The sequence below is a fragment of the Canis lupus genome, chromosome 4 (genome assembly GCF_011100685.1).
Source record: "Canis lupus familiaris isolate Mischka breed German Shepherd chromosome 4, alternate assembly UU_Cfam_GSD_1.0, whole genome shotgun sequence".
In the NCBI taxonomy this organism is placed as follows: domain Eukaryota; kingdom Metazoa; phylum Chordata; class Mammalia; order Carnivora; family Canidae; genus Canis; species Canis lupus.
This window is the reverse complement of record NC_049225.1, coordinates 21,947,147-21,970,110: the sequence shown is the minus strand read 5'-3', so window position 1 is coordinate 21,970,110 and position 22,964 is coordinate 21,947,147. Positions and strand designations below refer to the sequence as shown.

Genomic DNA, 22,964 nt, shown 5'->3' with positions numbered 1-22,964 from the left:
TAGAATCAAGGAGGCCATTTTTCAAATCTAGATGCACCAAGGCACACATGCAGATTGCTAAGTCGGGAAGACCATATGCCAGCACACTGCCAGTGGTTGATTCTAGATGGTGGGACATGGGTGGTTTTGGTTTTGCACATCAGTGTTTTCTCATTTTCTGAATTGACTGACTGGTGCTAATGGGCCTGTGACCTATCACAACCTTGGTGCACAGACACCTGGTTCCGACTGGCAGATGGGCACAGAGCGAGTCAGGCTGGGGCAAGGGCCCCAACTCTTGAATGTGCTGTGGTCAGAGTTGCTTAGGCAAGTGGTGCCAAGCCTGAAGGAGCTTATAATCTAGTTTAGGAGCCAAAACATTCATTCATTCATTCACCCAGGGATCCCTGGGTGGCGCAGCGGTTTGGCGCCTGCCTTTGGCCCAGGGCGCGATCCTGGAGACCCGGGATCGAGTCCCACGTCTGGCTCCCGGTGCATGAAGCCTGCTTCTCCCTCTGCCTATGTCTCTGCCTCTCTCTCTCTCTCTCTCTCTCTCTCTGTGACTATCATAAAAAAAAAAATTAAAAACATTCATCCACCCAACAGAGTTATTGAGCCCCCTGTAGGCACTGCACTAGGTGTTGCATTTACAGGGTGAGCAAGCACACTGACTGGGCACAGAGCACGATGCATGATGCGTGTCTGGTGTAAAGTGTTCTGGGCATTTGGTTGGGGACCACAGGGAATGATGGAGGAGGCAGCCTTAGTGCTGGAATATGAGGGTGAGAAGGACGTCGCCCGATGGTAACTGGGGTGTGGCCCTCGGGAGAAGGGAGATTGGAGGCCCTGTTCTTCTCCACATGTGCCAAAGTCCAAAGATTAGCTTCTATTACTTTCATGCTGCTGAGTGTCTTGTGGCCTTGGGAAGCTTACTTAACCTTTCCAGCCTCAGTTTCCCCATCCACAAAATGCAGGTCATTTCATGTCCACCTCCACCCTCCAGCCATCTCTCTCTCATCAGGATGCTGTGAGTGTAAATTTTGTGCTTTTAAGCCTTATCCAGAAACTTCTATTTGGCCTCTTGGGCTTATGCTTGCTAGCTTGGTTGCTCCAGTTCATTGAGTCCACTGGTTTTGACAGCCTGGTGGCCCCATTGCTTCTTCCTCCGAGCTGTGTCTGTGACTTGAGCAGTTACATCAGGGCAAAGAGCTATACCTACTCCCAGGTCTGTACCCGAGAAGCCGTCACTGTCTGTGGCAGAGTGGTTTGGAGAGCATTGCAGACCCTGGAGAGGCCCGCCTGGTAGTAGATTTGGGAATGACAGCTGGAAACTCAAGTAGCACTGCTGTCTCTAAGCCTGGAGTCGTGGGGACTTGCTCCAAGGCGGGGCCGCACCTGGTCTTCATGTCACATCCAGCAGACCTACTGCAGGGACCTCACAGAAAGATCACCCCCCCTTCCCAGCTGCTCTCATGAACACCAGCAACTCTGTAGGCCACTGGCCTCCCTGGCCACTCTGTAGGTCACTGGCCACTCTCCCCCTTGGGGATGGGGGAGTCAGGAGTCCAGAGAGAGGAATGTCCTAGTCCAACCCCCTCTGGAGAAACAGAGTCAGGACCAGTGGTCCCCAGTGGCAGGTGAGATGAGGTGACAGCAGCTCTGAGCCTCAGCCCCCATCTCTGAATTGAGGCTGTATTGACAGTTGAGATTATGTCACCCTCAGCCCGGGGTCCAGCCCTAGTGAGTTGCTCAGCAAAACCTGCCCATCATGATTACCTTTGTGGGGTGAGGAGGGGCCACTGGATGGAGACTAGCTCTGGCCTTGGCCTTGACCCTCAGTGTTGTAGGATGAAGCACAAGGACTCTGGGATCAGGAACTGTCCGGCCTTCACCACTCACAGTCTTGGTGACCTGTCAAAGAAAAACCAGAGCTGGGCAGTAGTGAAAGCTGTAAAAGCAAGACTATTGCAGCAGAGGAGAAGAGACCTCAGTGCAGAACCAGGCTCAATCCCAAAGGCAGCATGGGCGGCAGTGGATGGAAATTACAAAAGGGGGTGAGTGAGGCTGAACTGACCTCACAGGCTTCTTGCAGCAGCAGGCGGGGGTAAGCGGACATCACCTGGGGGACGGTGGAGCGCGAAGAACCCAATCAGATATCAAGGGTGGAGGGTTCCGGCTAAACCATTTAGCAGGATTCTAAACAAGACCATGAGAGTCGAACATAGAAGCCCAAAAGTCAGGCTTTTCGTTTGAATTGAAAAACTCAGGGGAGCTGGAGTAGAGCTAGAGAATCGTCAGCACCAAGAATCGGAGCCTGTTTTCTTATCTACAAAATGGGTTTTTGTTAGAAACAAGGTGCTCCACCCCCATGGGCCTTGATGCCCTTCTGTGTCACATGCAGGTTGCAATACACTGTGAAGTGACTTTAGCTCTTCAAAGCCCAATGCAAAGGGGTTTTCTTATCTGAGTGATCTGGGGCAGAAAGCCTGGTGTCACCCCCCCACCCCCTACCCCCATTGCTGGCTGTGTTGGTGGCCATGACCTTTACAGAGCTGCTGCCAATTAGTGTAGACGGTATAGCTTCCAATTAAGGAGCCCCTTTGTTCCCAGCTGTGGGGCAGGAGAAATGGGGGCCCAGCTCACGTGGAAGCCCTAAAGTGCGGTGGGCAGCCCCTTGAGCCCCCCTCCCGCCGTGCCGGCCCACTGAGCCCACTGAGCAGTAGGGAGGAGGCTGCTGGCAGGGGGGACCGTGACATCAGCAGACAGTCGAGAGCAGGGGAGAGCACTGGGTGGCGGGTGGGGACTGGGGTCGGTGCATCTCGTTTCCTCCCCTCCCTGGAGGAAGTCGGCTCCCAACCCTGAGTTCTGGAAAAGCCTGGCTTTGCTTCCTTCTCCACCGGAGCCTTCAGTGTGGTTGGGCTCCGGGTCCCTGGCACCACCTCCTTCCCGGTCTGTGCTGACCAGTCCCTGCCCGCCGCCCCGGGGATTCAAGGACAGAGAAGAACCCCTGCCTTCCCGAGCCCCAGAAAAAAAGCACACTGGGACCTCAGGGAGCTCTGAGCCTGGTCCCCCAAAGTGCCAATGAGGGTGGGCTCCCTGTTCCAGCCCCAGGACTCCTGCACTTGCCTCCCCCGCATACCGAGCAGGCCTCAGTCTCCGCATCAGCCCGGCCACCCAGGGCCTGGGTCAGACTTGTCCCCCCCACTGTGCCTCAGTTGCCGGCTGCCGCCCAGCCCTGATGGCCCCTCTGCCATAATCTGTGCAGCCCCTGACCAGCAAGCCGTGAAAAGGAGGAAGTACCTGAGGGCCTTTCAGGTTGGTTCTCTCCACGGAGGCCACGTCCCGGGCTTTGACCTTTTCTGAGTAGTGGTGGGGGATGTCGTTTGGGGTTGTCGGTGAAGTCGGTGGGGTCCGGAGGCGCCAAGGAAAAATGCTTGAGACGTCTTCGCTGTACAAAGGTGGTTTTATTAAAGCAGAGAGACAGGACCTGTGGCAGAAGGAGCTGCAGCCCCAGGGTTGTGAGGAGTCTACATACGTGGGGGTTGAAGAAGTAAAGATAAGGGACGTTTCCAAAGGATCTTCATATGCTAGAGAAGATTCTGGGGAAAGCTGAGGCCTGGCTATTGTCAAGCCAAGGTTCTTTTTCCCTCTGGCGAGGCATTAACAGCAGACAGGAGCTTCCTGGAGGAACTGGCTACTCTGCCGGCCTCAAGTGTTTGTCAATGGGCTGCAGGTTATCTGAACATTTAGTTTTATCTGCATTTCCTTCCGCCTTTGTTTCCCAGATCCATGGGGGGCTCGGGGAGCGTGGCGCCGGCAGGGAAGTCTGGGGCTCAGCACCTCTGCGGCGCTGGGTCTTCCATCCGTGTCATCTGGTGAGCTCCGCGACCCCGCTGGCCAGGCTGGCCAAGCTCAGCCCTCGGGCCCGAAGCCGAAGCCGGGGTGCTTGTCCCAGGGCACGGAGGTGGTGCTGGGCTGCGGGGCTCAGTGCAGGGACCAGACCCGTGAGAGGGAGCAAGGGCGGCCAGGGCACTGTGCGGGGCATCGCGGCACCCCCTCGTCATCCCCTCGCCTTCACGGTCTCCCTGCATTTCACAGGCGAGATAGCCCAGATTCAGAGATCCCACCTGGGGCAACCATCAGGCACCGGGAAAGTTCTCTTTCTGATGCCAAAGCTCTGTTCAGCATCCTAACCACCACCTACCCCAACTGCCCCCACCCCCCCGACACTTAACCACATGAAGTAAAGGCTCTGGGGTTGCATTCACCCCAAAAGACGTTTTGGGCAGCAAGTTTCAGAAACGTTATCATGAACGAGAAGGGACAGGTTTGTTCTGCACTGTGACCCAGAGCAGAACAAGGAGGCATGGAAGATTCTGGAATGAATCCGAGAAATCTCCAGGAAGCCCTTTCTCTCAGGGCAGGTCAGCAAAAATGCCACACCTGCCGAGGGGGCCTTAGGGAGCTCAGAAATTCTGTGTCCCTGGCTTCCCCTGGGCTGTGGGAGGGAGCTGCTCCTGGCTGGGTGGCCCCGAGAGCTGTGAGTGACCTGCCCAGGGTCGGAAAGCCACCCACTCCTGCTGGAGCCCCGGGAGCCCTGCAGGAAGGCTGTTTTCTGTTTTCTGTTACTAAGGGAATCTGGAGGGTTCTCCTGGCTGGTGGAGGCCTGGGGGGGTGGGATTCCAGGCTGGAGGGCCAGGTGGTGATACAGGAGAGCTTGGTTCTTCTCTCACAGAGGCGAAGAATGAATCTCGCTGACAAAGGAGATTGAATAAAGCAGTAGAGCTTTATTAAGCAAAGATAGAGAGAAAGCTCTCAGAAGTGAGATGGGTCCTAACAGGGTTGCCACTGAGGGCTTGTAAGGTTGGTCTTTTATTGAAAGCCAACCTGGGAACCTAAATCTTTTAACATATCTATTGATATCACCATTGAGTAAGGACTAATGATAACACCTTTAATGGCTTACTTCCTTTTTAAGGTCCTTTTTGGGTAATTCTTTGTTGGTCACAAGTAGCTGTTGTAACAAGACCCCACCTCTGGCACCTGGGACAGGATGGTCTGGTTTATATATCTCTGGTTTCCTTTCATCTCCAAATTTTTGGGATTTTCGTGAGCCTGATTCCGTGGCCCCCTGCCTAGCCCTGCCTAGCTCCATTTGTCCCTAACTCAGTGGGAGGGTGCATGAGAAGCACGGACTCAAGCCAGCCGGCCCTGGCTTCATATCCTAGCTCTAGCACTTTCCATGGGTGTGACCACGACCAGGCTACCAAACTCTCCACTATTTTCCTCATCTAAGGAATGGGGAGAAGATGGTACTCAGCTACAGGACTGCTGTGAGGATCTAGAAACTTAAAGAGCTTAGGTCACCAAGCCCTCAATGTTCACTGGTTAAACAAAAACCACTGACCCACTGGCAGAGATCCCAAATGGCTGCAAACTCCCACTTTGCTAGGAGCACCTTGGGCAGATGGCTTTGGAGGGAAGAGCCCCCCCCTCCCCCCCCCCCCTCCCCCCCCCCCCCCCCCCCCCCCGCCACCATGGGTACCCTATCACCAACTGATGCAGGTTTAAGGCCTCTGAGTTGCTTTCTCCCCTCCCACAACAAGCATCAGCTGATGCTCCGTTTGGACTCTAAGTGCTGGGTGGATGCTGTGAATGAGCAAGCAGCCCCGGGGCATCAGTTGCCTCATCTGTAAAGTGGGTTGAGGAGCCCCTGTGGTGCTCCACTCCATGGCTCTGGGAAGGATCAAATATGGAAGTGCTTTGTAAACTTGAGTGACAGGCCTCCCCTTCCCTTCTCCTGGAAGAGCAAGGAGGTAGCCATGTCCCACTCACCAAGTCCACAAAGGAGGGGAATAGATGTCTTCAGAGGATTCCATTGTGGAAGCACTTTAGTTTTCCAAAGGGGGGCAGCAGAGCCCAATGTGGGTCCTGCTCACCCTCTCCCTGGGCCGTGGAGCCCCAGGTACTGCCCACCCCTCACTGGGCAACTCCAGGGCAATGGGAAGAGAAGAACACATGGAACTCTTGCTGAAGATCAAGGACTCATCAGCCTGGAGGTTGGGGCGGGCAGACCTGGGGCAGCCTCATTTGAAAGTTCTGAAACTAGGGTGGCTAGAGCTCCTCATAGACTCAGCATGGTTTCTAGAGAGCAATTTTTTAAAAATGTATTTATTCATGAGAGACCCACAGAGAGAGAGAGCAAGAGAGAGAGAGACATAGGCAGAGGAAGAAGCAGGCTCCCCTCAGGGAACCCGATGTGGGACTCGATCCCTGAACTCCAGGCTCATGCCCTGAGCCAAAAGCAGAGCTTAACCACTGAGCCATCCAGGTGTCCCTCTAGAGATCAATTAGATGAAGTATACACACATATCCTTTGACAGAGCAATCAACTCTGCTACTGGGCATACACCCAAAGACATTGTCACACCGACCCTTAAGGACAGAGGCCACCTGGCTGTCCATCACTGGCACAGTAGAGAGGGAGAGTGTGGGAGGACACAGGATGGTGTTCTAGGCAGCAGTCCAAAGCAGATAGATCAGATGTACACTGGGCCTCCTGGGTGGCTTGTAAAACATGGTTTGGTCACCAGCACTGTTAGTATTGGCCCTATACCCTTCTCACTGAGAGGAAGCAGGACTTCCTGATGGCTGATGCTAGGGGCTGGGGCAGCAAAGCTTTGAGATGAGCCTTATTGCAAAGTCAGGAAGTGCATCTAAAGTGGGGGGAAGCGGGGTTCATCACAAGACCCTGGAGCCAGATTAGAGGGCCTCCCGCTAGCTGGATCAGGGGCAATTTGAGCACTAAAATGATGAAATACAGCAAGGAACTATAAGCCGCTAGAAATATGAGAGTCCATTAGATAAATGGGAGAGAAGAGAAGGCTCTTGCCTACAGTAAAATGCTAAGGTGCTGCAGGAGTTGGAAGGTCAATTTGCAGCAGATTAGGCAAGAATCAGCAGGAGTTAAATCTAGGGGTGATGGATTTTAATTTTGACAGGAGCAAGATAGTTACAGGCTCTTAAAGTGTGTCCCCACAGACTTCTTTTAAGTTACAAAGGAGGGAAAAAACAAAACAGTAATTACACAGTGGAGAAATTAATGCCTGGACTGGGTGATGACAGTTAACATCACGTATGAGGAGGGACAGGGATGGGATACTGTGTGCCTCGGGTGTGATACCCCTAGACCTACCACCTCGGCAGTCTTTCATCATGGGGAAGCTCCCGACAACCACAAAATGTGGGGCTCTTTTTTTTTTTTTTTACAATTTTTTTTTTTAAGATTTTATTTATTCATGAGAGAGAAGCAGGCTCCATGCAGGGAGCCCAACGTGGGACTCGATCCCAGGACTCGATCCCGGGACTCCAGGATCACGCCCTGGACTGAAGGTGGTGCTAAACCGCTGAGCCACCTGGGCTGCCCCTAGGATTTTTTTTTTAAGTAGGCTCCACGTCCAGCTTGGGGCTTAAACTCACAACCCTGAGATCATGAGTCATTTGCTATACCGACTGAGCCAGCCAGGCGTCCCAAAACATGGGACTCTATTAAAAAGACAGAGATGATGGTCCTGATATTCTTCCAAAATGTCAGTGTCACAAAAGACAGAAAGGAGTACAAGGAGACAGGACAACATGTGACCGCTGGATCCTGTACTGGAGGGGGTTGCTAGAAAAGACATGATTAGGCCACCTGAGAAAACTGAAATATGTGCCATATGTTAGGTAAGGGTTCTATCAACTTACAAAATCCATAGCTGTGGTTATGGCAGAGAATGTCTTTATTCTTAGGAAATACACAGTGAGGGCAGCCCGGGTGGCTCAGGGGTTTAGTGCCGCCTTCAGCCCAGGGCCTGATCCTGGAGACCTGGGATCAAGTCCCATGTCCAGCTCCCTGCATGGAGCCTGCTTCTCCCTCTGCCTGTGTCTCTGCCTCTCTCTCTCTCTCTCTGTCTGTCATGAATAAGTAAATAAAATCTTAAAAAAAAAAAAAAAAGGAAATACACAGTGAAATAAGGATGAAGGGCCATGGCATATGTATATTATCCTCAGATAATTCAGGAAAAAAGTGTGTATGTGTGTCTGTGTGTCTGTGTCCAGAGAAGGCGCAGCAGGTACAAATGATAAAGCAAAGAGGGTAAAATGCTAACAATTTGTGAATCTTGGTGAAAGGTTATGTGGTGTTCTCTGTACGGGTTTTACCTTTGCAGCTTTTTATAAGACATTATTTCCAAGTAAAAAGGTAAAAAGAGTAACTTGAGAAAATTATATTTAAAATGTCCCCAAGTGTAAAATTGTTACACTAAAGGTCTAAAGCGAGACATACAAGTAGGTTCCACTTGTATTAAGTTCAAGAGCAGGCAAGTGAATCAGTGGTGAGAAAAGCCAAGGAGGGATTAACGAGAAAGAGGCACAAGAGAGCCCTAGGGGAATCCTTGAAGTGTATCATAGCCTGATCTGGTCACCGGAGTATTTACCTATTTGTATTATCTATTTGTAATTTACCTATTTGAGGCATGTTGCTGTACGTATATCTCAAAAAATTTTTCAGTGCTTATTAAAAAAAACAAAACAACAGAATGAGATCTATAACAAAGTACCATTTACCTAAGTTAAAAATATGCATATAACATGCCAAAGTGGTCAAAAATTAAAAACAAAACAAGCACAAAAACAGAAAACCCTCCATCTTCCCAATGCAAGGCACCCAAAAGAGGGAGGAGTTGGTTCTTGCCATTACTGTTGGCTGGAGGTTGTGCAGGACTCAGGGGTGAAGCCCTGGTCCTGTCCTGGACTGGGGTGGGGTGGGAGGTCACATGCTGTATGGGCTGCTCGCAGAGTTGGATCAAGGTGCAGGGGATGTTTGCATCCAGGGCAGCTGAGCCCTGAGCCTCTGTGTCATGGCATTGGCTCCTGGTTGTTGGCGTCTGCTCTTGTGTCCAGCCGTTGCTCTGAGAGCCTTGAATTAACTCCTCTGAGCCTTACAACAGCCCCATTAGATAGGTGATATTACTTCCCCCATTCCACAGATGACAAAACTGAATCACAGAAAGTTGGATTAATTTGCCCAAGGATGCACAGCTAGAAAATGCCAGAACTGGGATCTGAATCCAGGTGGCCCAGAACACTCTAAACCACAACATGCACACTCCTAAGTAGAGACTCCGCCACATGGTGGTCCAAAGTGGGGAACAGAAGCACAGCTTGGTTGTCCCACAGGTCTCCCTGGGCCCAGATGGGCTGAGAGGTCCTCCAGGCTTTGGTGTTCTAAACTCCCTGCAAGACTGCACCCTCATGGGGATCCCTGAGTGGCTCAGCGGTTGAGCACCTGCCTTTGGCCGAGGGCGTGATCCTAGAGTCCCAGGATCAAGTCCCACATCAGGCTCCTTGCATGGAGCCTGCTTCTACTGCCTATGTCTCTGCCACTCTTTCTTTCTGTGTCTCTCATAAATAAATAAATAAAATCTTAAAAAAAAAAAAAAAAAAAAGACGACTGCACTCTCAGGATCTGGGCCTGGACGGTGCCATTCTAGATGCCATTGACAGAACCTTCCAGTTCTCCTGCTGCCCCCAGCTCTTGGTCTGGCATCCTGTCCCTACTCTTTGGCCTCTACTTCCCTCCAGCCACAAGTGCCCTCTCCCCTCATTCAATCCTGCCCACCCTTCAAGCCCTAGCCCAGCTGCCCCCTCTGTGTCCAGCCTGGCCCCTTCCCCCCGTGGACTCTTGCACTCTTTTTGAAAACTTGGATTCTGGGAGATCCCTGGGTGGCGCAGCGGTTTAGCGCCTGCCTTTGGCCCAGGGCGCGATCCTGGAGACCCGGGATCGAATCCCATGTCGGGTTCCTGGTGCATGGAGCCTGCTTCTCCCCCTGCCTGTGTCTCTGCCTCTCTCTCTCTCTCTCACTGTGTGCCTATCATAAATTAAAAAAAAAAAAAAAAAACTTGGATTCCAACCTGGGCTCTGCTCATTATGAGTTTGGGGCCTTAAGCAAGTTATTTAACTTCTCTGGCCTCGGTTCCCTTCAGTCGTCGTATCCGATGGCCACGGAGTACTGTGCAGGTGCCTATACTCTCCCATCCATCCTTGAGCAACCCTGTGAGGTAGATCTAGCCTGTAAGATGATGAAGGTTAGGAATTTGCTTTAGGCTCACAGCGGTTACCGTGACCTAGAGGGACCTGATCCAAAGACTGAGTGGTCCTAAAGTTTAGGTATGAGATGCTGTACAGTGTTAGCAAGACCTCACGCAGCTGCTGCCTTGTTCTGTTTTTTTCTTTCTTTTAATGGAGGCAAAACTCATGTAACATAAAACCAGCCATTTTAAAGTGTACAGTTCAATGGGATTTAGTGCATTCACAGTGTTCTGCAGCCATCGCCTTACCTAGTTCCAAAGTACTTTCCTCACCCCAAGGGAGACCCCACTCCCATTCCCCAGCCCCCAGCAACCCCTCATCTACCCTCTGCCTCATGGAGTAGCCCGTTCTGTACGTTTCCTACAAATGGAATCCTACGCCGTGTTAACTTTTGGATCTGGCTTTTTTCATTCAGCATAATGTTTTTGGGATCCAGGGCACGTACCAAGGCTTCATTCCCTTTCCTGGCTGAGTAATACTCTGCTGCTTGGCTAGAACCACACTGAGTTTATCCGCTTACCTGTGGCTGGACACGTGGCTGCTGGGAGTAGCGCTGTGGGGGATGTTTGTGCCCAAGTCTTCAAGAACCTGTTTTCCCTTATTCCAATTCTACCCAGGAGTGGCCGTGCTGGGATAAATGGAAATCCCCATGGTTAGCTGTATTTGGGGGGATGCTTCCCTGAATGTGGTTGTAGTGGTGTGGTGGTCCCCAGGGCCCCCCCACCCTGGGCTGGGTGCCTGCAGCGAAGCCCCACATGCAGTGGGCAGTGGAGAGCTGTAGCAGCGTCTTCCTGTTCCCTGTCCTTCTCTGCCTGCTGGCCCCCCAACCTGCCCTCTCTCCCCCACAGATGTGCCCGTGGAGAAGCTGGCCGCCATGCCCGCCTTGCGCAGCATCAACCTCCGCTTCAACCCCCTGAGCGCTGAGGTGCGCGTCATCGCTCCGCCACTCATCAAGTTTGACATGCTCATGTCTCCTGAGGGCGCCCGGGCCCCCCCACCTTAGGCCTCCCTCCTCATGCCCACCCAGCAAGGGACAGAGGCCACCTGAGCTGGCACCCTGAGGGGAGGGCATCCCACAGGCCCATGGGAGGCCAAGCCTGGGGGGGTGGCTGGGGGCGGGTGGGCCAAAGAGCACACGTGGTGGGAGGGGGTGCAGCTGGTCCGAGATAGATAGCTTAGAGCAGTAGGGGGCCCAGGAGGAGGGGGCCAGGTGGGGCCAGAGCCCGGATGCTGGGCACGCACAGTTTCTGTTCACATTTGGGCAGACCCCCACCCTCTCCGAGCCTTGTTATTTGGGAAAAGGGGCAGTGGGGGTGGGGGGGCTTTGCCTCCTTTGAGCTCCTTGGAGGCTTTTTGGGCAACACATGCCTTCAAGTTACCTTCAAACCATCAGGCACCATCTGAGCTCACAGATGGCCATTGCCAAGCGCTTTCTGGGCCACTGTGGGGTTCGAGGCCTTGTTTCTGGTGCCGAAAGCCAGCCACTGGCCTGAGAGGAATAGAAGACAACCTCCATCTGTTTATTGCTTCCTGAGGATTGACCCGCATGAGGCCTTCTACCGGGACCCATCCTCGGCCCTGTGGGTCTCTGGATTGGCAGGAGCCTGAACCAGCAGTTGTGGGAAAGTTATGGAGAGAGTGTGGCCCTGTGCTCTAGCCAGGGCTGAGAAGGTTTATAGAGGAGCCCAAGGCCCATCAGGCCAGGAAACCAGAGGAGCAAATCAGGTCGGCTCTGTCCTTCCTCAAGATGAAGATATCAGCGGGGTAAAGAGTTCTGAGTGTGCCTCAGGACAGACCAGGTGTGCCTGCATCACCCCTTGAGCCGAGGGAGAGGTGGCCCAAGAGAAGCAAAGCCGACTGTGCCTATGGCTCTGGGACAGGTGATTGGCCGCAGCCTGGCTGCCTCCTCATTGGTCCAGCTGGGGGCACTTTGGACCATTGGATTTGTGGCTGGCCAGCTCCCAAGCCTCCACCCAAAGCCCTGATGACCTAGTCATTTCTGGGCCCTCCATCTGGAGTCTGGGATGTGGCCAGGCCATGGGGCTACCAACCAACCCCATTCAACTGGGATGACTGAGGGTTTCCCAGGACACAGGACCTCAGTGCTCCCACTGGGACAGTACCTGGCAAACTGGGACAACTGGTTTCCTACGAGGAAAGGGCCTAGGGTTCTTGCTTTCTGATAATATCTGTGGGTTTGGAGAACTCCTGACTTCTTGATCCCTCCAAGTATCCACCTCCCACCTTCTCATCTGTGGAGCAAGCGGACTCAGAGCCCAGAACCCACCTGGCTTGGACCTTTGTCTTGGTCTGTGGGAGACACCTGAGGCCCCAGGACATGAGAGACAGGCCAGGCCACCCAACCCTACATCCATGCACCAGTAGCCACTCTTCTACTCCCAGGGTTAAGCCTCTCCCAGCCCAGACCCTTATCAGAATGCTGTGTTCCTTCTCTCCTCCCCAGCCCTGGAGCCTGCCCCTGCCCAGACGCCTTGTCTCTTGGCAAGGACCAACAGGTTGGACCATTGGTTGGCCCATCACTGCTCAGTGCCCCAAGAGATGCTGTATTTACTCTCTTGTGTCATAAGGCCTGGTTCACCAAGCTCTGGGAAAGGGCTTTGCAGGGCAAGGAGGTCCGGATGGATCTTCAGTGCTGCAGGGCTCAACTGTGGACAAGTGGGAACCATGGCCCAGTCCAGGCTGGCCTGGCCCCACCCACCCGGTGTCCCGGAGTGGGGTTACTCCTTGTCAAAGAATAGGTGCACTTTTCTTGCACAAAGGCACTGTATGGCCAGAGCCCTACAACTCAAAGTGTGGCACTGGCATCCATGGGAACTTGTTAGAAATGCAGAATCCAGGACCCACCTTAGACCTCCAGAATCAGAACCTGCATTTCAACAAGATCCCTGGGTAATTCCTAGAAGCACTTTACCGTTTGAGAAGCCAGGGCCTAGGGCTGACCCAGGGGATATCCTTGGAGTAGAGGATGGAGGTTCTCAGCCCTCCCCCTGCTACTCCAGGCCCCTCTCCCTAAACCAGCCCCAGGACACCCTGGGTCTCTTAGATCTTTTCAGAGTCTGCGGGACTCTTGCAGCGAAGGGAGTGACCTGAAGTCACCAGATGAGGGTTGGCTTTGCCTGGCCCTCGGGACACTGGCTCTCTGGTTACCCTCTGCACACCCAGTCCTGCTTCCCCAGGTCCTCACATGAGGCTCTCTGAAGGGGTTGCTTCTGGAAGTTGTTTTCTACTCTGCTTGGGGAGTTTGCCCTTGCCTGTCTGGGAAGCTTGGGCAGTAAGAGAAGCCCCCAGATCAGAGCCCACCGTGTAAATGAGCCCTTAGCTTCAGTCTGCAATAAAGAACGCATTGGTTTCATCTGCCTGCTTGGTGCTCGATTCATTCTTTCCACACAGACCTCCAGGAGCCTGGGGGTCACACCTGAGGGGCTGCCTCTCTTATTGAAAGCTTGAGGTCAAAAGGCACCCTCTGGGGTGATACTCAGAATATTAGCAGGTGGGTGCCGAGGCCCTAGAACCCTGCCATTGCAGGGCAGCCAGAAATTACACCTTAGCAATGGATTCCTCAGGGTCTGTGGTTCTCAGGCAGACGTCTCTGGACCAGCAGCCGCGGAGCACCTAGAGAACTGGTCAGCCGTGCAAATTCCCCGTCCCAGCCCAGCTCTGCAGAATCAGACACCGGGTGGGGCCAGCACTCCGGATGGTCGACGCCTGCTCGAGTTCGGAGTTTGGTTTTCTCCATCCGAAGGGCCAGCCGAGTTTGTCTTGGGTTTTAGGCCACACGCTCCGTTATCTTTGTGTACTGAACAGTTTAGTGGGCACCAGGCGGTGCCTAGGCCTGTGGCACAGCTTAACTCCTTTAATCTTGGAACAACCCTAGCTAGTGCTGAGTTAGACAAATCCCTTTCCCTCTCCGGGCCGTTTCCTGTCTGTGAAGGGGCTGCACCAGAAGAACCCCGAAGAACCTCGAATCTGGGACCCTGCTGTAACTGCCCCTGCGGATTAGCCTGGACGCAGGCTGCCCATCCTCATCCCAAAGCTCAGGCACAGGACTCTGTTTCTTCTGGTCAAACCCTGGCTCTCCAAAATAGCACCACGTTGGCCCATTAAGACAGAACTCGAGATTCCTCATGGCAAAGGAAGCCCTGCCTCCAGACAGTCCGAATAGCGTGTCCCTGTGGGAGGACAGAGTCACAGTAGTTAAATATCAGGGTGTGGTGCGTGGGCTTTCAGTGCAGTGGAGGATGGACACCTTCACCAAGACTGGATGAAGGTTATCCTCTGGTTTATTTTTATTTTTTTAAGGAATTTTATTTATTTGGGGGGTGGGGGTGACTGGGTGACGGGCACTGACAGGGGCACTTGATGGGATAAGCACTGGGTGTTATGCTATATGTTGGCAAATTGAACTCCAATAAAAAAAAAGATATTTATTCATTCGTGAGAGACACGGTGGGGGGGGGGGGGTAGAGACACAGGCAGAGGGAGAAGCAGGCTCCATGCTGGGAGCCCGACACGGGACTCGATCCCAGGACCCCAGAATCACACCCTGGACCAAAGGCAGGTGCTAAACCGCTGAGCCCCCCGGGGATCCCTATCCTCTGGTTTAGGATGGGTGGGTGCAGCCAGGGGGCATTTTGAGGCAAGGAATTTGAAGAGTCTTAAGCTATACACTTTCTTTTGAAGGTATTTTCTAAAGAGCTGAGCCATTTTTCCTTTAAATGATTCTCAAAGCGCCCAGAATGAACAATAAAGGTATTTACAACTTTTATTACTTCCTGGGCGAGAGTTTTTTGGAATGGTGCCCTTACGCTGAAGAAGACGAGGATATAACCAAGTGTTAGCAGTGTAGACAGTGTGCAGTGTGGGAGCAGAGGGTTGGGGTTTTTTTTTTAATGATTATTGAGATATAATTGACATGACATTATATTAGCTTCAGCTCTTCAAGTGTATAAGAGAGTGATTCAGTGCATGCGTGTACTGTGAAAAGAGCACCCCAGGAAGTCTGGTTACCGTCCCTCACCACGCACAAGGGGTATTGGTTCTCAGTCTCTGAGAAATACCAGGTCAGAAGTGCAGGCCTGGGACAGCACATGACTCGGGGCCCAGGAGCAGCCAGGCCAGGCTGCGGACCTGTGTCTCAGGGCCAGGTGGGCCAGACCCCTTCCTCAGAAAAGGGCCATTAGCCCAGCTGCTTTAGGGCCAAGCAAGAACGTTCCACTGAGCTCCTGCTGTTGAGCAGCACTGGGCAGGGAGGTGTAGGTTCTCCTTTACTGTTAGCAGTGCCCCGCTGTGCAGATGCGGAAACAGGGTTATTGGGGGTTGGGGGAGAGGGATGGTTAGCAGGGGCCTGGAAGGAGCAGAGCTGGGGTCACAACCGAGAGGCCAGCTCAAACAGGAGAAAGGACGGCTTTCGCCAGCTCACATGTTGCTCATCCTCAGCCTTACTCTCCTCATCTATGGAATGGGCGCCACCACTGCCTGCCTTCCCTAATACCAGAGGGGGGTTAACAGCAGACGACGCAGGTAAGCAGCCCTGGGTGAGCAGCATCACGCCCATTTGGCACACCCGCCTGGTGTGAGCACAGCCCTTACTCCCAAGAACCTCTCCTGGATGGGGGCACTGGGTGCCTCCCTGTTTGTCACACAGCCCTGGAGCACATCTGGGTGCTGGTGGGACACTGACCATCACCCCCACACACCCCCACCCGGCTCACTCTGTCTTCACAGTTTGGGGATCTCTCAAGCTCCGCTGTAGGCCTCTGAGGACACCAAATGACTGGGGATGATGAGGCCCTCCAGGCCTTGGCTCGGGGCCAGCCTGGGCTCATGAGGCACCACGTGTGTACACCCAAATTCTTACAGCCAAGGGACCCGGGCACCCTCATTCCTGGAGACTGGAAGCACCTGAAGTGGGGGCACCTTCAAGGGTGGCCTTTGCGGGGCTGCCGCACTGCGCTGCCCCCGGGGATGTCGCTCACCATGCGCTCCAGCTGATCGGCACCAGTTACCTAGAGAACAATGTGAATGAGCCCCTGGAGTTAGTTGTGTGAGGGGTGGCCCTGGGTCTCTGGACCCCACAGAGTCCATTACTTGGGTATTTTAGAATAGAGGTTCCCAGGCCCACCTGAGCCCTGGTACACCAGACTCGAAGCAGAGCCCACCTTGAAGAGTGTTTCTCTCTCCTGCATTGCGCCCAGAGGGTCCTTTTATTTTTTTATTTTATTTTTAAATATTTTTTTTTCAATTTTTATTTATTTATGATAGTCACAGAGAGAGAGAGAGAGGCAGAGACATAGGCCGAGGGAGAAGCAGGCTCCATGCACCGGGAGCCTGATGTGGGATTCGATCCCGGGTCTCCAGGATCGCGCCCTGGGCCAAAGGCAGGCGCCAAACCGCTGCGCCACCCAGGGATCCCTATTTTTTTATTTTAATTTTTTTTATGATTTATGTATTTAGAGAGAGAGCATAAGGGGGAGGGGCAGGGGGAGAATCTCAAGCTGACTCGATGAGTGCAGAGCCCAATGCTCAGCTCGATCTCACCGACCTGAGATCACAACCCTGAGATCACAACCCGAGCCAAAACCAAGCCAAACTCTTAACTGTCTCAGCCACCCAGGCACCCCCAGAAGATCCTCTTCAATCCTAAGCCACTCCTCTGGCCAAGTTCTGCAGCGTTCTCCATGGCACTTCAGCATGAAAGCCAAGTCCTTGTCATGGTCCTCAAGCCTAATGTTTTCTTCCCTGCGTCCGGGCTCTAGCTTGGGGCCTCCCACTCCTCCCCCGCACTCCGGGCACACGCGCTTCCGCTGTTCCTCGAATACTCCAGATTGCTCAGGCTTCTTCTCACAAGATTGCTTGTGTCTCACCAGGGGACCGACAAGCAGGAGGACATCTTCCTCACCGTGGTCCTCCCCCCAAGTCGTACCGTGGCCCCTAGCTCGTGCACACAGCCGAGAGCATGGGCAGCTCCCCAGTACCCCCAGTGGCCTACCACTGTGCCCGAAATCCCACCAGCAGGAGCCCCCTGCTGTGGATTAGGCTCTCCCCTGATCTTATTCCAACCCGTTGGGATGGTGAGTGGGGGGCCCTGCACACAACGCTGAGAGGTTGCCGGGGCCCTTGCCATCCAAAGTGTGGTCCTCGGGCGGCAGCATCGACAGCACCTGGGGACGAGCTGGGACTGCAGATGCTAGGTCCCCCCCTCCGAGAACTTCTGAGTCAGAGTCCCATTTTTTTTTTTAAGATTTTATTTATTTATTCATGAGAGACACAGAGAGAGAGAGGCAGAGACACGGGCAGAAGGAGAAGCAGGCTCCATGCAGGGAGCCCGACGTGGGACTTGATCCTGGGTCTCCAGGATCAGGCCCTGGGCTGAAGGCAGGCGCTAAATCGCTGAGCCACCCAGGGATCCCCCAGAGTAGCATTTTAACACGACCCTCACGTGACTTGGGCACGTTGAGCTTTGAGGCCATGGCTTTGACCGCTGAGACCCTGTGTCATCCTCTGCAAGTCCCCGGGGTGCAGGTGGGGAGTAGGTGGTGCCAACGTGTAATATTCAGAGGCTAAAAACACGCATCTTACTATAGGATGAACAGGGGTCAAAGGTTCTATTCGATCTCATCCATCACTGAGGGAACCAGCGGGGTGCTGAGGCCGGTTCCCAGAACATTCGGGGACCTGAAGCCAGTGTGCCTGGACTCAGCCTGCTGCTGCCTCCGACGCCCGTGAGCGTCTTCCAGAGCAACAAATAGCCACTTTGGGGCCAACGTCCTTTCCTGCTGGACACAAATGAACAAGTTCGCTTGTAACTTCTCAGAGTCTGTGCCCTTAATTCATGGGAACCAACCAACCCACAGTGGTGCCTTCTCAGGGGCCAGCCTGTTCGCCGGCGCTGGGAGCGCGCACGTGCCACCTTGGCCTCTTCTCTAGGTTTGGGTAAGATTTCCTAATAACGGATTCCCCTGGGAGGGTGTGACTGTTTCCGGAACCAAGAGGATTGCAGCTCTGGGTTTCTGTGAAAGGATCCAAAGCTCGAGGGAAAGGAAAGTAACCAGCGCTGCAAAAAAGGAACAGAAAGGTGGGGAGAGGAACAGAGGAGGTGAAAGCAGTAAAATCAAAATATACGCTAGCAGCTTACCCTGTGCCTGTGACTATGCCAGGTGCTTCCCATTTTTTAGTCCACTTAATCCCCACAACATCGCATGAGCTAGCTACTGTTTGTACCTTTTCTAGAGGAGGGTACTGAGGGGGCAGGAGTAAGCCAGGAACCTGGCCAAGGTCAGAAGGAACCATTTGGCCGTCAAACCCAGGCCTTTTGAGCCGAGTCCATGTTTCTTAGACTTGTTGTCCAGGGCCCTGGGGAAATGGTATATAAAGTCCCCACCTGACCCCCAGGAGGCCCTCGGGGCTGCCTCCAGAAAGCTGCACCTTTCCCAAGAGGCTTCGACACCTTTCCCCAACATGTGTCCTTCCTGTCTCTGGGGGGCCTCACCCGAACCTCACTTTGATCGAGAAGCCTACAGCACCACAGCCCAGGAATGTGGGACCCCAGCCAGACAGCTGGACCTGCTTGGGGGTGCCGCCCAGCCCCCCTCCTCAGGAAGAGACTTCTTCCCTGGGGTTCTCCAGAGGACAAGGTAAAAGGTCAGAGTGACAAAGTTCTTCTGGCCCAAACCCCTCCTGTGTTAGGGATGGGGAAGGACACGGAGTTCCAGAGGGACTGTTGCAAAGGGCACCCAGAGTGACTTGCCCAAGAAGGAGCAGGGAGCCAGGGGCAGGGCCCAGACCAATGCGCAGGTTTCCTGGCTCCTGCCCCTGGGTTCTTTCTGGGGCCCCCACAGGGCCCTGACATTAGGGAGCTCTTCTGCTTAGCGCTCCCCCCTACCAGCCTCTCCTCCACAACTGTGCTGCCCCGGCTGTGCTGGGGAAGTGAGTCAGTCCTCGGAGCCCTCCTTGTCATTTATAAATGCAGATAACAACTCTGGCCTCCTTCCTTGGGGAGAGCTCACTAATAAGCATTTGAAAGCATTCTGGAGGAAGTGCTCCTCGGAGGCTGGCTGGGGAGGAGGGGCACCTCCTGACGCCCATTACCACCAAATAGATGCTGATGACTCCAGCAGTGGGCTGGGCTCTGCCTCCCAGCCACCCTATCGCCACCAGGCTGAGTCCCCTTCCCCTTCCCTGTGGATTTGAGCCTTTTGAAAATGATGGCTCTGCCACCGGCCTTCCTTGCTTCAAAGGCCCAAGTGCCTTTCCATTTCCAGCCAAGGAGAGAGAGAGAGACTGGGACTCCCATCGGAGGCACTTGGCTTTCCCACCACCGGGGAGGTTTGCCACAGGGCCCTCCGTAGCTTCATGCCAACCCTCCCTCAGCTCCTACCAACCCTCTCAGGCATCTCCAAACACACCTCCGACCCGGCTGAGAGAAGGGGCTCATGTCTATTCCAGCCATACCCACTGTGACCAAGATGTTAAACCTCCAAAGAGAAAGGCAGTCCTCGAATCATGCAATTGTCCCCTTTGACCTCCCTCACTGCCCCCCAGAAAGCTTGATTCTAAGAAGATTGCTTTCTACCTCCTCCCCTGCTCCCTCTAGACCCATCTCCAAGCAGGTGTTTACATCCATTCTTCAGCACCGAAGGCTCTTCTCCGGTCAAGGACCTTTGCAATCCCACTGCCCTCAAGGACCATTACAATCCCACTGCCCTCCAGCCACCTCTTGGTTCCCAGTTTTTCAGATGCAAATCAGTTTCCTGGATAGTGGGGCTTTCTGGAGAAGAATCCCCAGGTCACAGCTAATGGAGGTAGGTTGGGATGGGGAGCAATCCCATGAGGATGAGGCACCCGGACAAGAGTTTGGCCAGAATGGGCAGTCAGAGCCCTGCAGGGCAAGGAGGGGGTGGACCTCTGTTGTGCCCAAGATTGCAAATCCGAGAAACCACCAAGGAGCCGACACCGATGCAAGTACACAAGGGTTTATTTACAAGCTCGAGCTTGGGTCCAAGTGTACTCCACACAGCAGAGCAGGGGCTTGGATCCCGAAGCGGGTTACAGCTGGGTTTTTTATGGGCTGGTCTAGGGGACCTTCAGAAGGGGTGGAGGAATTTTTTCCATTCCAATATGGGGGAAAGGGTGGGGGTAGTTTCTTAAGATCTGATATGGGATTCTCTGCCGAGGGCATTCTGAGCTTTATTGTCTTTCTGATATGGGATTCCCTGCTGAGGACATTCTGCAGTTTTTCCTGTGAAGTTCAGCTCTTATTCCCAGGGGCCTAAAATGGCTGTACTTGTGCTAATGCTAAACTTCAGGTGGAATGGCCTTAATTTTTCTCGGCCTCCACACCTCCACCTTCTGTGCCCTGGGTGACTACACCTGCAGTTTCTCAGATGCTCCCAGAAGGCCAAGAACCTTGAGAGCAGGCTGGGGTGGGGGCAGCAGGGCAAATGCCCAGGAAGTCTGGAAGAGAGTTCCTCCTCTTTTTTGCCACCGTCCAGCTGTGCGGTGTTGGGTCAGCCACTGGGTAGTGCAATGGCTTCCCCTGCAAAATAGGAGCAGTGGTGCCTTGCTTGTCCGAAGGGCTCTGGATCCACAGTTCAGCATTGGGAAGTACCCCAGCCCTGCAGTCAGGTGGACCCAGGAGGAAGGTGTGATCTAAAATAAATCGTTTAAAAATAAAATAAAATAAAATAAAATAAAATAAAAATAAAATAAAAAATAAATAAAATTAATCGTTTAGGGGCACCTGGGTGGCTCAGTTGGTTCAGCCTCTGCCTTTGATTCAGGTCATGATCCCAGGGTCCTGGGATTGAGCCCCTTGTTGGGAGCCCGCTTCTCCCTCTTGCTCTCCCTCTTGCTCTGCTCTACCTGCTTGTGTGCGTGCTCTCTCTGTCAAATAAATAAAATCTTTAAAAAAAAAAAAAAAGGACATTGAGATCCCTCAGGTTTCCTGGGAGCCCCTTTGGGGTAAGGAGGAGAGTGAAAGGAGACAATTTTTATTTTATTTTATTATTTTTAAGATTTTATTTATTTATTCATGAGAGACACACACACACACACAGAGAGAGAGAGAGAGGCAGAGACACGAAGGCTGGTGCCCAAACGCTGAGCCACCCAGGGATCCCCTGGAGACAATTAAAAAAAAAAACTGCATGGAAAGATCTTACCCAGTCTATCTGGACTCTACCCATAGCTTTGGGGAATAAGGAAGGGCACTGTATTATGGGAACTTGACTTTCAATCTTCACAGCAGCCTTGAGATGAGGAACAGGAATCCCATTGTACAGATGGGGAAAATTAAGTCAGAGGGCTTGACACCTGGGTCACACAGGTGATAGGTGCTGGAGGAAGAATTCACACGCAGGTCTTTCCATCCGTGCCACTGCCCTCCCTGCTCCTCAGAGGCTAGACCCACAGAGTATGTCCTGTGTGGTGCTCGGGCATGTCCATGTACTTGGGCACTGTATAAAGGTGGAAGAAAGAAGTCTGTAGAATGGGAGGCAGAAGGAAGAAAAAGAGGCTTTATGATCTAGAACCTTTCAAATTAAAAAAGGAGCGAGGGAACTTGGCCACAAGCCTAAGTCAATGCCCTAGGATGATGTGGCTGCTAAGGAAAGGTGAAAGGCAGGAGAATAGGGAAGAATGAGGGGGAGAAAAGTGAAAAAGTGAGATTGAATTATTCAAAGCCTAGTGCCCACATACTTACAGCTCATATTTCTTGAGCATCTACTATGTGCCAGGCACTGTTTAAGTGCTTGACTTTATGGTGGTTACTATTATTATCCCTATTTTGTAGATCAGGGGAAACTGAGGCACAAGGAGGTTATATGACTTTCCCAAAGTCACACCTACATCGAATGGCAGTGCTGGGCTATACAGATTTTATGGCGGTGTTCTAACTCTGCCCTGGTCAAGGGGGCTTCATGACCGTCAGAGGTCTGGGTCCTGACCGTCAGAGGTACCCTAAGAACTGTGGTGGACTCCAGACAGTCATGGTATGAATACCCAAGATGTACAGAGCACTTACTATGTGCCAGGCACTATTCCAAGTGTGTTACATAGAGTAACTCCTTTAATCTTTGCAGTGACTCTGGGAGATAGGGATTATTAATAGTCCCGTTTTGGGATCCCTGGGTGGCTTAGCGGTTTAGCACCTGCCTTTGGCCCAGGGTGTGATCCTGGGGTCTCAGGATCGAGTCCCATATCAGACTCCTTGCAGGGAGCCTGCTTCTCCCTCTGCCTGTGTCTCTGCTTCTCTCCCTCTCTCTGTGTCTCTCATGAATAAATAAAATCTTAAAAAAAAAAAAAAAGTCCCGTTTTACAGATAATCCTGAGGGAGGCCACGGAAGAAAAAGGGCCAAAGAAAATCAGATGTTTGGCCTGCAGAAGGGTGGACTCCCTCCTGCTGTTTCTGGGCCATCCCGGGCAAAGAGAGGGTGATTAGAGGCAGAAGTACCCACTGCTGGGCTTTAGGATCCAGACCCCAGGATGGAGTTAGACCCCTTAGACCCCTCTAAGGCCTTCGAGCTCTGAGACTGCCCCCCACTCAGGGCAGAGGAGCAGCTGGAGGGAACCTAGGCCCGAGCTGGATTGCAAGCTTCTCTTCAGAACTCTGGGTCTAAGCCGCACCCCCAGTAAAGGAGCGGGGCCGTTCACTCCCTCTCCGCTGCCTGGAACCTAGGATCTTCTTTCCAGTGACAAGAGTCTCTGGCGGCGGCTGTTGGGGGCTTGACGGCGGCTCGGGTAACGGGAGGGAGGTGCCTCCCGTGCAGCTCCAGGGACCATTTGTGGGGCATCTACTGGGTGCTGGGCAGGAGCTTTGGCACCTCGTTACGAACGC

At 53.2% G+C, this 22,964-nt stretch overlaps 1 protein-coding gene across 2 annotated transcripts in view; it reads left to right on the top strand.

Annotated features, from left to right (window-relative positions):
• LRRC20 (leucine rich repeat containing 20) overlaps positions 1-13,488 on the top strand; it is an 84,954-nt gene extending 71,466 nt beyond the window's left edge. For both annotated transcript variants that reach the window (XM_038534211.1, XM_038534212.1), the window contains one exon: positions 10,960-13,488. In XM_038534211.1, the coding sequence (XP_038390139.1) occupies positions 10,960-11,114 (155 nt within the window). In that variant the 3' untranslated portion in view covers positions 11,115-13,488. The remainder of the gene's footprint in view (positions 1-10,959) is intronic.
• Positions 13,489-22,964: the final 9,476 nt, after the last annotated feature.